Consider the following 15,619-nt stretch of genomic DNA (forward strand, 5'->3'; position numbering starts at 1 on the left):
AGCTGGAAAGAACTACAAAAAAAAAAAAAAAAAAAAGTTGTCAATAAGTACAAAATAGCTGGTTAAAAATTAGCACTGAGCTAAGTGTAGCACAAAGAATCCCTATTTGGTTCAGGACTTGGATTCAGACTCCAATACAGTACTTATTAGTGCTGTGTCAAGATTTGGGGCTGGTGACTCTGGGCATTGTCCTCGCTTACAAAGGGGAGATAATAATGCTTACCTCACCGGGTTTTTGTTAAGGATCTAGAAAAGGAATGAACGTAAAAGCACGCCGCGGGGAAACAGCTCTGGGCCTTGGATTCCCAAATTTGGATCCGCACGTCAATCCCAGCAGGTAAGAACTCCTAGTACTCTTCCCGGAAGCCCGCGCAGGGCCCTCTGGGACTTGTAGTCTCGCCCTGGCTCCGATCGCCTTTCTTTCTACTCATTGGGGCGGGTGGGTGTACGCCCCGGAAGTACTTGTCTCCTGAGAGGCGGGCTGATCGGGGAGGGTGGGTCAGAGGTCCCGGGGCAGGAGGCGTTCCCGCCGCCGGCACAGGCGCTATGTAGCGGCGAGGCTTGAATCCTCCCGCTCGTTCTGGAAGGTGCCTGGGCTCCCCGGGTGTCGCAGCCCCAGGACGTCTAGTCGCCAGCCTGGGCCCCCGTGGCTGAGCGGAGCCGCCGCCGCCGCCATGTTTGGCTGCTTGGTGGCGGGGAGGCTGGTGAGGATGGGGCCGCGTGGGATCCGGCAAGGGGAGGGGGAGGGGGCGAAGCCCTGGGAAGGGGAGGTGCTCGGGTTCGAGGGCTGCGGGTGGGAAAACCCCTCCTGCCTACTTTCTGGCTGGGGGTGTGGAGTGGAGTCGGGGACGCTTGGGTGTCCGTCCTGTTTTGCCCCGGATCCGTCCACAGGAGGAGTAGTCCCGCTGCCTTTTACGGAATGTGCATTACACGCCGGGGAATGAGTGCACGCCTTTTGTCCATTTCTGTCTTGTTAGCCTTCTGTCTGGCGCTTACTTGGCAACTCCCAACTTAGAAACCCTCACGGCTTGTGAGATGGTTCCCGTCCTCCGGTGCTTTTTGCAGTTGAGGAACTGAAGCTCCGTGGGCAGGATCGCTCATGGAGTGAGTGCGATGTGAGTTTGGCATTTGAATCCAGCCTACAGCGCGCTGTTTACCAAGATTAAGGTGCTAGGGGGCCCTTTCCCCCTCCCCATGTGGGAGTCTGTTCTGTGGGACTCTTCCTCCTCTCTACATGGGAGCCTGTCCTTGTTCTTCAATAAATTTCCACCTTTGCTATGCAAAAAAAAAGAGAAGAAGATTTAAGGTGCTCGGAGCATGTTTAGCGGCGGGGTCCCTTTGGAATTGTAAATTGGCTGATGGGAACGCCCGAAGTTTAAGAGGGAGCCAAATCTGAGCTGACTCTGGAAAGATGTGAGCGGCTAGTTTCCTTATTGGTCAGAAGAGGGAGATTAGAATTAAAGGAGACCAGCACCTGGAATTGTTCAGGAATCATCTGGAAGGTGTGTGCTGCTTGCCTCCTTAGAAACCACCGAAGAGGTTAATTTCAGACCTAACTCCTTTTACTTGGAGTTCTTTTTCTTTACCTTTTTCCCCCCTCCCTGATTTGTTCAGTGTTGCAGCCCCTTAGTTGAATGTTACATTCCCCCCCCCCCCCTAATGTATTGTATTATGTACACAGTTCTAAGGAATCACAAAGATAAATTGGAGATGACTGGCCTGAGCAAGTTTTTGTTTGTTTGTTTGTTTGTTTGTTTGTTTTTTGTCTGTCTCTTGGGTGGTTGGGAGGCCTCTTTTGGTGATGGTGATAAATGGGTAATATTGATAAGATAACTTTGGATTATCCTGGCTCTTGATAAAAAAAAAATTGAAAGGCCTAGGATGAGTGTTGGATTCAGATGAAAAGTGTCATCAATGAGTGACTTTGGAAAAAAAATGAGTGTTTTCTTTCTTTGGTTTTTTTTGTTATTGACTTGTTTTATATTTTTCCATTGATTTTAGAGAGAGTGGAAAGAAGAGGGAGGGACAGGGAGAAACATAGATGTGAGAGACACATTGGTTAGTTGTCTCCCAAATGTGCATCATCTGGGGTTGGGGATCAAGCCTGTAACCCAGATACATGCCCTCGATCGGAATGGAACCCAGGACCCTTCAGTCTGTGCGCTGACACTATCCACTGAGCCAAACCAGCTAGTGCTCTTTCTTTCTTTAATTCTCACCCGAGGATATTTTTCCATTGATTTTTAGGGAGAATGGAAGAGATAGGGAAAGACAGAGAGAAACATTAATATGAAAAAAACACATTGATTGGTTGCCTCCTGCAAGATCCCTGACCAGGGCAGGGCCCAAGGAGGAGCCTGGAACCAAATACAGGCCCTTGACTGGAATTGAACCCGGATCCGATGGTCTGCAGGCTGACACTTTATCCACTGAGCCAGACCTGCTAGGGCTCTTTCTTAAAAAAACAAACAAAAAACCCACACACATTTATATATACATATATATCTATAATAATAAAAGCATAATATTCTAATTAGACCAGATGTCCTGGACTAAGCTGGGGCTGTGCGGAAAGCCTAGGTCCCTGGTGCCTGCCAGTGGCTGGAGGGAAGCTGGGGTCCCGGGTGCCAGAGGGAAGCTGTGCTGGCAGCCGTGGGAAGAAAGGCCTACTCTCGCTCAAATTTCGTGCTTTGGGCCTCTGGTGTGTGTGTGTGTGTGTGTGTGTGTGTGTGTGTGTGTGTGTGTCTATATATATAATTCAGATTTTGTGGTTTGGTTAATAGGAAGGCAATACCAATTATAAACAAAATCAAAAACCTTACAGAAGGCAAACTCTAAAGCCATTTGACGAGTTTGCTCAAAATTGATCCTTCTTTTTGCTAATGGATGTGGTATAGGAAGTTATTATAGTAATTTTCTGAAAATTTTGTAAAGCTATGGCTGGGTGGTGCATTTCGTTGGAGGATTTTCCCATACATCAAAAGGTTGCAGGTTTGATTCCTGGTCAGGGCATATACCTAGGTTGCAGGTTTGAATTTCCAGTTGGGTGTGGAGGAGGCACTCCAACAATGTTTCCCTCTCACATTTAATTCTGTCTGACTATCACTTCCTCTCGCTCTAAAATTAATAAGAAATAAAAACATACCCTTGAGTGAGGATTAAAAAATACAACATTTTGTAAAATGAATATTCTTTGTGAAACACTTCTAGACTTCAAAATAAGATCTCATTCTATAAATTCCTGTTCAGTTCTAGAAAAGAAAATTAGATTATCAGATGAGTCAAAACTTTTGAAAGTTCCCACCTAGTACATTCAAGGTAGAATTTTTACATTTTATTTATTTAGTCTCATTATTTGGAGTAAACACTGAATTGGTAAGTATTGAATTATTGCCCCTAGGGGAAATGCAGGGTTAGGTTTCTGTAAGGGTCTGATCATAATTTTACCTATTTGTTTTATGTGTGTTTCTGTTTAAAGTCACCTAATTTAATATGTACTGATTCATTAACATTGGACTTGCCCAGGAGCACAATAACTCACGGCAGAATGAAATTATGTAATACCTATTTTCTCAGTACGGCACCTGACAGCCTTCTTGGGTTAGGAACACTCTTTCAGTTTGGCCATTTTAAGCAGCCAAGTCACCTTAGCCCTGGCTACCCTGGCTGGGTAGCTAAGTTGGTTAGTGTCTTTCCCGTATGCCAAGGTTGTAGGTTACATCTCCAGTCAGGGAACATACAAGAATCAACCAAGGGATGCATAAATAATTGGAATAACAAATTGAGGTGTCTCTCTCACATTAAATAATTTTTTTAAATAAACAGTCAAATCACCAACAATAATATAAACACAGCACTAAATATACTGTGAAAAGGACAGTTGTTTACAGTATGAGAGCCAAAACCAGAAGGCACAAGGATATGAGAGACACTAGTTTTGTTCTGCAGCTCGGAACATGTGCATCAGGCAGCTCAAATGTTTTGCTGCCTTGAAAGTGCAAGGAATAATCATTTGGGGGTTATAAATATGTTTTAGTGAGTAGACAAATTAGCAAATATGGAATCTGCAAATAATGAGGAGTGACTAAATACTTCCAAATTGCTTGCCCATTTTAATTACTCAAAGTTCTTTTTAAAAGTTTACTTATTTATTTTAGCGAGAGAGGAAGGGAGAGAAAAATATTGATTTGCTGTTCCACTTATTTATATATTTATTAGTTGATCTTTGCATGTGCTCTGACCACGGATCGAACCTGCATCCTTAGCATATCTGGATGATGTTCTTACCAACTGAATTAGCCAGGGCTAATTACCTGAGGTTCTTTACCTTCAAATGAGAAGATCAAGGTTTGGGGTTGTGTTTTGAATAACCTTTCATTTTTATAACATTCTGAAGTGATAGTGATTTATTTTTGTAAGTAAAATCCTTTCAGGGGTCTTCTGAAATTATATTTTTAAAATATTACATTAGTGAAATCATTATAAGGTTAAGTATTTTTGAATTACTTTTTTTCAAAATATTTCTAAGTTTGCAATTAGAGTTAGCATACAGTATTATATTAGTTTAAGGTGTATAATATAGTGACACCATATATTGTTAATTAACATATTATTGACCACCAGAGGCCCGGTGCACAACATTCGTGCACTTGGGGAATGGTCCCTCAGCCTGGCCTGAGCCCTCTCGCATCCAGGACCTCTTGGGGAATGTATGCCTGCCTGCCGTGGAGGCAGAAGAGGCTCCCACCACCACTACTGCGCTTGTCAGCTGTGAGCCTAGCTTCTGGTTAAGCAGCACTTCCCCTTTGGAAGCTCACCTACCACCTGGGGTAGCTCCTGCGTTGAGCATATCATAGCAACTGGTGGTTTTGCCGTTTGGTCTATTTGCATATTAGCCTTTTATTATATAGAATATTTCCCTTTGCCAAATTTTACACCCCATATTTTACTAAAATTCACTATTAATATTAGCATTTTATCTAATATATTTGGTAATTCTATAATTAGAGTCAGATTAACCCAATTTTTAAAATATATATTCTATTGATTTTTTTACAGAGAGGAAGAGAGAGGGATAGAGAGCCAGAAACATCGATGAGAGAGAACCATCAATCAGCTGCCTGTTGCACAACCCCCACTGGGGATGTGCCCGCAACCAAGGCATATGCCCCTGACAGGAATTGAACCCAGGACCCTTCAGTACACAGGCTGACACTCCATCCACTGAGCCAAACCCGTTCCGGCAGATTAACCCAATGTTATACTTGACTGTAATCGACTGTATTTGGTAATAGCTTATAGTAATACTAGAAGGCAACAATTTTCAATTGGTGTGCCACAAGAATTTTTAAAACATACAATACCTGACTATTTAGGCAGAGGCACTGTTCCTTTAGATCAGGCGTCTTCAAACTACGGCCCGTGGGCCACATGCGGCCCGCAGAGGAGTCTGATCCGGCCCGCCAGGTTTTTTGGGCAGTGAGTGCAGCCGAGGTGTTACAGTAGGAATTAGTAGTTCATATAGTCCGGCCCTCCAGCTCTCTGAGGGACCGTGATCTGGCCCCCACTTTAAAAAGTTTGAGGACCCCTGCTTTAGATTGTCAAATAAAATTTAAAAATGACAATAGCTGTCCAGTGTGAATGAATCAAAATTCTACCTATTTTTTTTTTAATATGTTTTATTGATTTTTTACAGAGAGGAAGAGAGAGGGATAGAGAGTTAGAAACAACGATCAGCTGCCTCCTGCACAACCCCTACCGGGGATGATGTGCCCGCAACCACTGTACATGCCCTTAACTAGAATCGAACCTAGGACCTTTCAGTCTGTAGGCTGGCGCTCTATCCACTGAGCCAAACCTGTTTCGGCAATTTTTTTTTTGTCAGCTTGGCAAAAAATATATTTTTTGGTGTGCCTCAGAATCTTAATAATTAGTGTATGTGTGCCATGATATGAAAAAGATTGAAAATTGCTGCTATGAGAAGTATAAAAACTCATCAAACTATTGAATTAAGACGAGTTTTTTATTTTCTAGGTGCAAACAGCTGCACAGCAAGTGGCTGAAGATAAATTTGTCTTTGACTTGCCTGATTATGAAAATATCAACCATGTTGTGGTTTTCATGCTGGGGACAATCCCGTTTCCTGAAGGGATGGGAGGATCTGTGTATTTTTCCTATCCCGATTCCAGTGGAATGCCAGTGTGGCAACTCTTAGGATTTGTCACGAATGGAAAACCAAGTGCCATCTTCAAAATTTCAGGTCTTAAGTCTGGTAAGAGTAATATATTGAAATAGTTTCATAATTAAACTGTTTTCTTAATTAGCATAACATAGAAAGTGGCTTTTAAAAAACTTTATTATTTTCTGGTTGCTGACGTAATACATAACTTTTTAAAACAAAATTAGATGATCCTCAAATATTCGAAAAATAGTAAGTGAAAGACTTTAATTCCTCACACTCCCATCCTCTGCCCCTGGAGAAACCACTCACTGTTCTCTTGGTATGATACATGCCATTGTAAAGGGATTTTCCTGCATCAGTGGGTGTTTTAATAAATAATGAGAGGAATCGTCATAATTTGTAATATGCATATCTATGTTTTAAATGAACAGATAAACCAAGTAGACTCATATAGTAAATAAAACGAGTCTTTTTTTTTTTTTTTTTTTTTTTAATGAAGATGTTCAATCTCTTAGATTTGATTACCCCTCAGTGTTCTTTTGGTTGTATTGGTGTTGCAGATTTTAGACTGTATAGGGACATAATCTTTTTTTTTTTTTTAAAATATATTTTATTGATTTTGTACAGAGAGGAAGGGAGAGAGATAGAGAGTTAGAAACATCGATGAGAGAGAGTCATCGATCAATTGCCTCTTGCACACCCCCTACTGGGGATATGCCCGCAACCAAGGTACATGTCCTTGACTGGAATCGAACCCAGGACCCTTCAGTCCCCAAGCCTATGCTCTATCCATTGAACCAAACCGGTCTCGGCGGGACATAATCTTTGCTTAGATTATATTTACCGTATTTTTCGGACCATAAGACGCACTTTTTTCCCCCCAGAAGTGGGGGGAAAAAGTCCCTGCATCTTATGGTCCAAATAGAGCCTACATATATACTTTAAAAAAAAAGTTTTTTTACTTGCCCGGCTCTGTGTGGTCTCTGTGTGCTTGCCCGGCTCTAAAATGGTTCTAAATGCTGCTGTTTACTTTACAGGGTTGATTACATGTGTTTATGACTGTGATGTTGGGTTTTAATGCACATAAAATATTTTAGGACACTATTTGTTTCAGAATCTTTTTTTCTTCATTTCCCTTCTCTAAAAACTGGTGCGTCTTATGGTCTGGAGCGTCTTATGGTCCGAAAAATACGGTAGTTATTTTGTGAAGAAATGTGAGAGTGAACCTACATATCATTTACTCCCATTGAATCTCCGATTTCCTTGAAAATCTAAATGAAAACAGACATGGAAAATTCTTGGAATATAAATATACCAGAGAAAACATAGAGACTGTAGGATGGGATTTTTTAAAAAGGCAGCAAACAAATAATTATATTGCTCTTTATGAGTAATTGACCTAAAACATTGTAACAAAAGGAACAACAACAACAACAAAAAGCTTCCATTAGTATATTAATCTTAAAACTTAGAGTAAGGCAAAAGCATTAGATTAAGAGATTTATTCACTAGGAATGAGATAATTTACAAGGAAGATTTAAATATTTCTGGGAAATGGTAAATGTCATGAATTTGTGTGTATATATAATATAACTTCAAATATATAAAGAAAAATATTGTCATAATGATAAACAGCCTTAATATTTTAATATAACTTGAAAATTAACATATCAAGTAGATTATTAGTAAAGAAGGAAGATTTGAAAAAAACTTAATGAGCTAATAGACATTTATAGAACTCTGCAACTGATAATTAGGTCACACAGATAAGGCAGAAGTAGGTTGATAGTTGTTTGAATGGAAAAGAATCAATAGTTAATACATAATAACAAGAATAAACTCTGTTTCATATACTTATAACTGTAAACCTACTTTGTATACATTTTTTTCACCCTGTATACATTTTTAAGTCCACAGAACATTTATGAAATATCACCACATATTAAGTTACAAAGCACATTGCAGCAAATGGCGTACAATCATTTATGCAACCCACAATGCAGTATAATTACAAATCAAAAGATAAAACATTTATCATGTTTAAAAATATTTAAAAATAATTCATGAGTCGTAGAATAATTGATCATGGAAAACAAACTTCTACAGAAACCAAAACAAACCAAAAACCCCATCACAAACCTTTTGAATGCAGGTAAGATAGTATTAAAGAGATGGACCCATAGGCATGCATATATATGTAAAAAGAGAGATTGAAATTAATGAACTAAATATTTAACTTCAGCATCTCAAAGAAACTAGAAGAAAATAATGCTAAGAATAAAAATTAATGACAGAAAGCAAAGAAACAATAGAGGGGCTTAATAAAATAAAAATTCGATTCTTTGAAAAAACGAATGATGAGCCACTGAAAAGATATATTGAGGAAAAAGAAGGCACAAATGATGTCATTAAAAATGTAAAAATGGGGATGTAACTATAAGTATAGTAGAGAGTAATGTTTATGAGGAATTTTGTGCAAATAATTTAAAAAAATATATATTTATTTTTTTACTGAGAGGATGGAAGAGGGATAGTTAGAAATATTGATGAGAGAGAAACATCAATCAGCTGCCTCCTGCACACCCCCACCCCCCCACTGGGGATGTGCCTGCAACCAAGGTACATGCACTTGACTGGAACCTGGGACCTTTCAGTCCGCAGGCCAACGCTCTATCCACTGAGCCAAACTGGTTAGGGCTTGTGCCAATAAATTTGAGAATAACAAAGGAACAGGTGAAATTGGCTATTTTCTAGAAGAATATACTGAAAACTGTCTAAACAATAAATTTTAAAACCCTGAATATATATAATATCAATAAAAAAGTTAAAATTTGATTTAAAATATAATTCTCCCTTCTACAAGCATCTGTCAGGCCCAGACAATTTTATAAATTCAACTAAACCTTTATGAAACAAATTGTTCATATCTATAATAATAAAAGTGTAATATGCTAATTAGACCAGATGTCCAGGATGACCTTTCAGGGGAAGCCCATGTCCTGGGTGCCAGTGGGAAGCTGGTGTTGGCAGCCGAGGGAAGGAAGGCCTAATCTTGGAACGAATTTCATGCATTGGGCCTCTAGTCTCTTATAAACTGTCAGAAAATAGGAAAAGAGGCAGTTACCTAGTTACATTTGGAAGCTAATATAACCTTTAGGATAAGGACAGCCAGCTAGTGTGGCTCAATGGTTGAGCCTGGAACTATGAACCAGGAGCTCAAGGTTCTGTTGCTGGTCAGGGCACATACTCAGGTTGCAGGCTCCATCCCAATAGGGGGCATGCAGGAGGCAGCCCATCAATGATTCTTTCTCATCTCAACCTCTGAGCCACACCAGCAGGGCATGTCATACCTTTTTATTGTTGGGTAGTTCATTGTTGGATATACCACAACTTGTTTATCCATTTTCCTGTTGATGGACATTTAGATTATTAACAGTATGAGCTTATAAAATAAAGCTGCTAGAAACATTTGTGTTCATCTTTGTATGGACAGATGCTTTCATTTCTTTTGGGTAAATACCTAGGAGTACAGTGGCTGGATCATATGGTACTTATATGTATATTTCAGGAAACTGCCAGAGTGTTTTGCAACACGGTTGTTCCATTTTACATTTCAACCATGTATGAAAGTTCTAGTTCCTCCACATTCTTGTCAACACTTGGTTTGGTTAGTTTTAGGCATTTTACTATGTATATAGTGGTCTCCCATTGTGTTTTATAATTTGCATTTCCCTAATGACTAATGACATTAAGCTTCCCCCCTCCCCCCAAGTGCTTATTTGCTATCTATATATCTTCCTTGGTGAAATGTTTGTTCAAATCTTTTGCCTGTTTATTTATTTTTATTTTTAAATATATTTTATTGGTTTTTTACAGAGACGAAAGGAGAGGGATAGAAAGCTAGAAACATCAATGAGGGAGAAACATCCACCAGCTGCTTCCTGCACAACTTCTACCGGGCATGTGCACGTAACCAAGGTACATGCCCTTGACTGGAATCGAACCTGGGACCTTTCAGTCCACAGACCAATGCTCTATCCACTGAGCCGGTTTCGGCTTTTGCCTGTTTTTTTTAAATTGGGTCATTTTCTTACTGTATTTTGAGACACATACACACACACACACACACACACTTTATACAAGTTACAACTTTGTAAGATATGTGATTTGAAAATATTTTTTTCTTGGCCTTTGGCTTATCTTTTAACAGTGTCTTTTCTAAAACAGAAGTCTTTAGTTTTGATCAAGTCTGTTTTTAAATTTATTCTTTTCTGGATTGTGCTTTTGGTATAAGCAATTTTTGCCTAATTTTCTCCTAGAAGCTTTTCAGTTTTGGATTTACATTTATATCTGAGATCCAATTTGAATTTTTAGTGCAAGGTATGGATTGAAGTTCAATTTTATTTTATTATTTTACAAATGGACATCAAACTGTTCCAATACCATTTGTTGAAAAGATGAAGTTAGAACAATTTTCTGCATTCATCACTTGACATTTCTCTTGGAAACTCTTAAACTGCTCCATTTTAATGTAAAATACAAACATGCAAATGAATATTTATATGAGAATTTATTGTAAACATACACAAATGAATATATGAGTTTTCATGTATTGGTTTACAAAGGAAAGAAAGAAATGGAAATAGGTACTATAGTATTTTTTTTAAACAGTCACTATTGAAAACATGCTTGTAGATAGATGGATATTGATATATAGTAATAAGCAATACAGGAAGCAGAGCAGCTGATTAGGGGGAAGAGAGATATGTTTTTGCTTTTGGTTTGAGGACCCTGTGGAACATGATAGCAATGCCTTAAATATAAAGTGGTGGATTTGTTTGTATAACAATAGACTAGTAGTCAGCTAACTGTTAACCTTTTGCATAGTTGGAAAGTGTAGATCTATTTTGTACCCAGACTCATATGCACTAATATTGGCCACTAGCTAGTAGACCAGGACCTATTGTTTGTTTTTGGAGATACAATAATTAAGTTGTCAATTTAATTGTTCCTACCTTACTCTTTCTTGCTTTGCCCCAGTTCTGCCAACATTTTAAGTTGGGAAAAGGATACAACATCCTTTTATTTGTGATCATCACTATATTCCCTGCAGGAGATGCTTTGGTAGTTGTGAAACTTTCTCCTATACTTTTTGCAATGTCTTTGTCTGTTTTTTCCCTTTTTTCTTGTGACACCAAAAAAAGATTAAGGGTTAGGAGTTGATGCATTCCGTGATCATAAGAGTATTCACTCAATTTGGAAAAAGTTCAGCAATCAAAAATGAATTAATCAAATTGCTCTAACCAAAACATTAACAATAATACTTAGTGAGATATGATTTCTGTTGTGGTCTTAGATAAAACAGTCCAACTCTAATCCCAGAGTAATACTTGATTCAGTACAGGATTATAGATTTATTTCCATTATGATAATTACTAGTTCTTATATTCTCTTGCCTTTTAAAAAATAGTTTCTCATAATTTCCATTATAAGATGTTTACTGATAGTTTATCTATGAAAACAAAACAATTTCAACATAATATTTGTAATGGATAAATCACATGCTTTTATTAAAGAAAAATAAAGCAGCTTAAAATACTTAGAGACTTAGTTCATATCCATATTAAACTAATGATAAAATGCTGTTAAAAATATTTTTTTGTATGTTTTGGAAAAGCACTTTTTAGATGTTTAAAGCACATGTGTCAAACACAAGGCCCGCGGGCCAAATCCGTCCCGCCAGGCCTTGCAATGTGGCCCGCACCGAGCTGTCATCACTGCACTCCGCTGCGTTTCCATCACAATGACAGTTTATGACTGTTCAGTAAACCATTCGGCCCGCGATTTAGGCTGGATTTTAGATTTTGGCCCCTTCTCTGATTGAGTTCGACACCCCTAGTTTAAAGTATTAGAATTCTTAATTTATGTAAAAGACTAGAGGCCCGGTGAACAAAATTTGTGCATGGGGTGGGGATGTGTCCCTCAGCCCAGCTTGCACCCTCTCCAATCTGGGACTCCTCGAGAAATGTCTGACTACCCGTTTAGACCCAATCCCTGTGGTCTGCCTGCCAGACTGATCACCCCCTAACCACTCCCATGCCAGCCTGATTGATGTCTAACTGCTCCCCTGCCAGCCTGTTTGCCCCCAACTTCCCTCCTCTGCCGGCCTGATCACCCCCCTAACTGCCCTCCCCTGCAGGATTGATCGCCTTTAACTGCCCTCCCTTGCAGGCCTGGTTCCTCCCAATTTCCCTCCCCTGCTATCCATCTTGTGGTGGCCATCTTGTGTTGACATAGGGCAGGATCTTTGTCTACATGGGGGCAGCCATTGTGTGTTGAAGTGATGGTCAATCTGCATATTACTCTTATTAGATAGGATAGAGGCCTGGTGCGTGGGTGGGGGCCAGCTGGTTTGCCCTGAAGGGTGTCCCGGATCAGGGTGAGGTTCCCTTAGGGCATGGGGCGGCCTGGGTGAGGGGCCTGAGGTGGTTTGCCAGGCAGCCACGCCCCCTGGCGACCCAGGCAGAGGCCCTGGTATCTGGAATTTATTTACCTTCTACAATTGAAATTTTGTAGCCTGGAGCAGAGCCAAGCCTCCTGCTCGATCCTGCCATTTCTGTTTGGATTTGTTTATCTTCTATAATTGAAACTTTGTATCTTTGAGTGGAGGCCTGGGCAGGCCAGGGTGTGTGGAAAGCTTGGCTTCCTCCATTGCCGGGGAAACCCAAGCCTCCCTTCTGGTAGCCATCTTGGTTGGGTTTATTTGCATACTTGCTCTGATGGCTGGTGGGCATGGATTGTGGGTGTAGTGGAGTGATGGTTAATTTGCATATTACTCTTATATTAGGTAGGATTAGACTTATTTGTATTAGGGAATTATTAAAATTTGTATCAGGGAACTATTAAAGTATAAAAACAGGTGGACTTATAATAGATACTTGAACCTTTGAGGTTCAAAAATATGTTTTATTATATTGAGCAAATCTAGCTAAATAACGCATCAGTGTAAGAGAGAGACATACTGAACTAACTTTAGGCAGTTGTGATTGAAATGAGAATTTAGCCGGGACTGGTTTGGCTCAATGGATAGGGCATCGGCTTGGGGACTGAAGGGTCCCGGGTTCGATTTCGGTCAAGGGCATGTACCTTGGTTGCGGGCATATCCCCAGTAGGGGGTGTGCAAGAGTCAACTGATCGATGACTCTCTCATCGATGTTTCTAACTCTCTTTCTCTCCCTTCCTCTCTGTACAAAATCAATAAAATATATTAAAAAAAAAAAAAAGAAATGAGAATTTATTAAGTAACAAATCTAGCGGAATTTTATTGCAGTAGGGAGGGTGGAAGGTTTGTTTAGAAAGATGAAGCCGATTTCATGTTAAACTTTGGCAATGTTTGCAATTCTCTGATGAATGACGAATAGATTTCTTAACTTTTACAGAACAGTTTTGTTTGTGGAAGCTCAAAAAAGTTCTGTTGGGAGAATTGCAGTTGTATGGGGTCTTGAAACCAGTTACTATGAGTTATTTTCATTGAGAGAAAATTCTTTGTAACTCTGAAAAGGAGTTGTGATAAATACATTTGTAGGCTGATGCTGGACCAATGTGGGAGGTAGATAGGACTGAGCTTGAAATTATAAAAGAAAGGGTTTGGTATTAAGAAACAAGAAGCAACTTCCTTTCCTAAAAGCACTTATTTATTTATGCATTTAATTTTTGGTTGATATTTGTATAAGCCTTGACTGTGTATTGAACCTGCAGCCTTGGCATAGTGGGTCTATGCTCTAACCAAATAAGGTACATAGCCAGGGCCTCTATTTCCTTCTTAGCATGTACTTTTCAGATTCATGATTGCTCTTAGTAGGATTCATCTGTGTGTATACGTTAAAATTATTCTAAGACAGTGTAGAAACAGATTAGAATGGAAATAATAGAAAATGGCGCTATGGGAGAGTAGACTGGAACATGAACTTGAAGTATGAATAGGTTTGGATGGGATGGAAGTGGGAGATGGGAATTGCATTTGGAGATGATCAAAATCATAAAAGTGTGCACTGTACCTTCAAGTGACAGGAGGATTCTTTTAAACGTAGCATGATATATACCCGCTGGTGTGGCTCAGTGTTTGAGCACTGACCCATGAACTAGGTGGTCACAGTTCGATTCTGGTCAGGGCACATGCCTGGGTTGCAGGCTCAATCCCCAGTAGGGGGTGTACAGAAGCTAATTGATCCATTGTTCTCTCTCTCATCATTGATGTTTATCTCCCTCTCTCCCTCTCCCTTCCTCTCTCTGAAATCAAGTAAAAAACTTGTTAAAAACACACAAATGAAATAAAAGGGTTTTAAGGTTTTAATGGTAAAGTGGAGCTGTTATGTGATGGTCATGCAATGTGAGGCTTAATTTTTTTTTCTGGTAGGCAAGTGTTTGAGCAGGGTAATGATATTATTACAAATGTTATTTTAGGAAAATCATTTGGATGGGTTGGGGAGTCTTGTTGAAATTAGAGCTAGAGAAGTCAATTAGGAAGATTTTATAGTGATTGAGGGATAAAGGAAAGGATAACATGGCATACCTGTTTGTACAATGCAGTGTGCTAGGCTTTTACATGTATTATCTACTTAATCTTTAACAACAACATTTAGAGGTGGATATTATAAGTCTCTGGTTTTTAAGAGGTAAGATGTCAGAGAAATTGAATATTTTGTTCAAAGAAAAGTCTGCTTTTACACAGTATCTGTACATCTACCTCTTTCAAACCATTTTATATTGTTTGGTAATACCATAATTTATTTAACAAATACCTCTTGATGGAAATTTGGGCTGTTTCCATTTTTTTTTTATTGTTTTACTAACAATGCTACAATAAATATCCTTACACATATCTTTGTACATATTTTCTAGCACTGTATTTCTGTAGAAGAAACTCCTAGAAGTGGAACTGAATTGCTGAATTAATATGGCCTTTAAAACAAACGGTATAGGAGGCCTGGAAAAGGGTACTGAATGTGGATACTCGATCATGATTGTCATGGCAGTTTTTAGAAAGTCGTAAAAAGGTACAGTGTACTTAGTACTACCTAAAAAACTAATAGAGCAGCCCAGCCACAGTGGCTCAGTTGGTTGAGCATCATCATTGCACTGAAGAATTGATGGTTTGATGTCCTGTCAGGGCATATACCTGGGTTGTGGCTTTGATCCCCAGTTGGAGTGCATATAGAAGGAAACCCATCAATGTTTCTCTTTCACATTGGTGTCTCTCTCTCCCTCCCTTCCCCTCTCTGAGTATGTCCTTGGGTGAGGATTAAAAAAACATACAAACAAAAATTAATAGAGCATACTCTTGCCAAGGATGTTAACAGAGTAAGCCATGGAATATTAGAATGGAAGGCCTGAATAAAAATTTAATATAATTCTTTTTAAAAAATATATATTTTATTG

At 39.3% G+C, this 15,619-nt stretch overlaps 1 protein-coding gene across 1 annotated transcript in view; it reads left to right on the forward strand.

Moving 5' to 3' along the window:
- Nucleotides 1-498: 498 nt before the first annotated feature.
- HIKESHI (heat shock protein nuclear import factor hikeshi) overlaps nt 499-15,619 on the forward strand; it is a 25,318-nt gene continuing 10,197 nt past the window's right edge. The window contains exons 1-2 of the mRNA XM_036426454.2: nt 499-704; nt 6,034-6,271. Coding sequence (XP_036282347.1) covers nt 675-704; nt 6,034-6,271 — 268 coding nt within the window. The 5' untranslated portion in view covers nt 499-674. The remainder of the gene's footprint in view (nt 705-6,033; nt 6,272-15,619) is intronic.

The sequence above is a fragment of the Pipistrellus kuhlii genome, unplaced genomic scaffold (genome assembly GCF_014108245.1).
Source record: "Pipistrellus kuhlii isolate mPipKuh1 unplaced genomic scaffold, mPipKuh1.p scaffold_m20_p_9, whole genome shotgun sequence".
Classification (NCBI taxonomy): Eukaryota; Metazoa; Chordata; class Mammalia; order Chiroptera; family Vespertilionidae; genus Pipistrellus; species Pipistrellus kuhlii.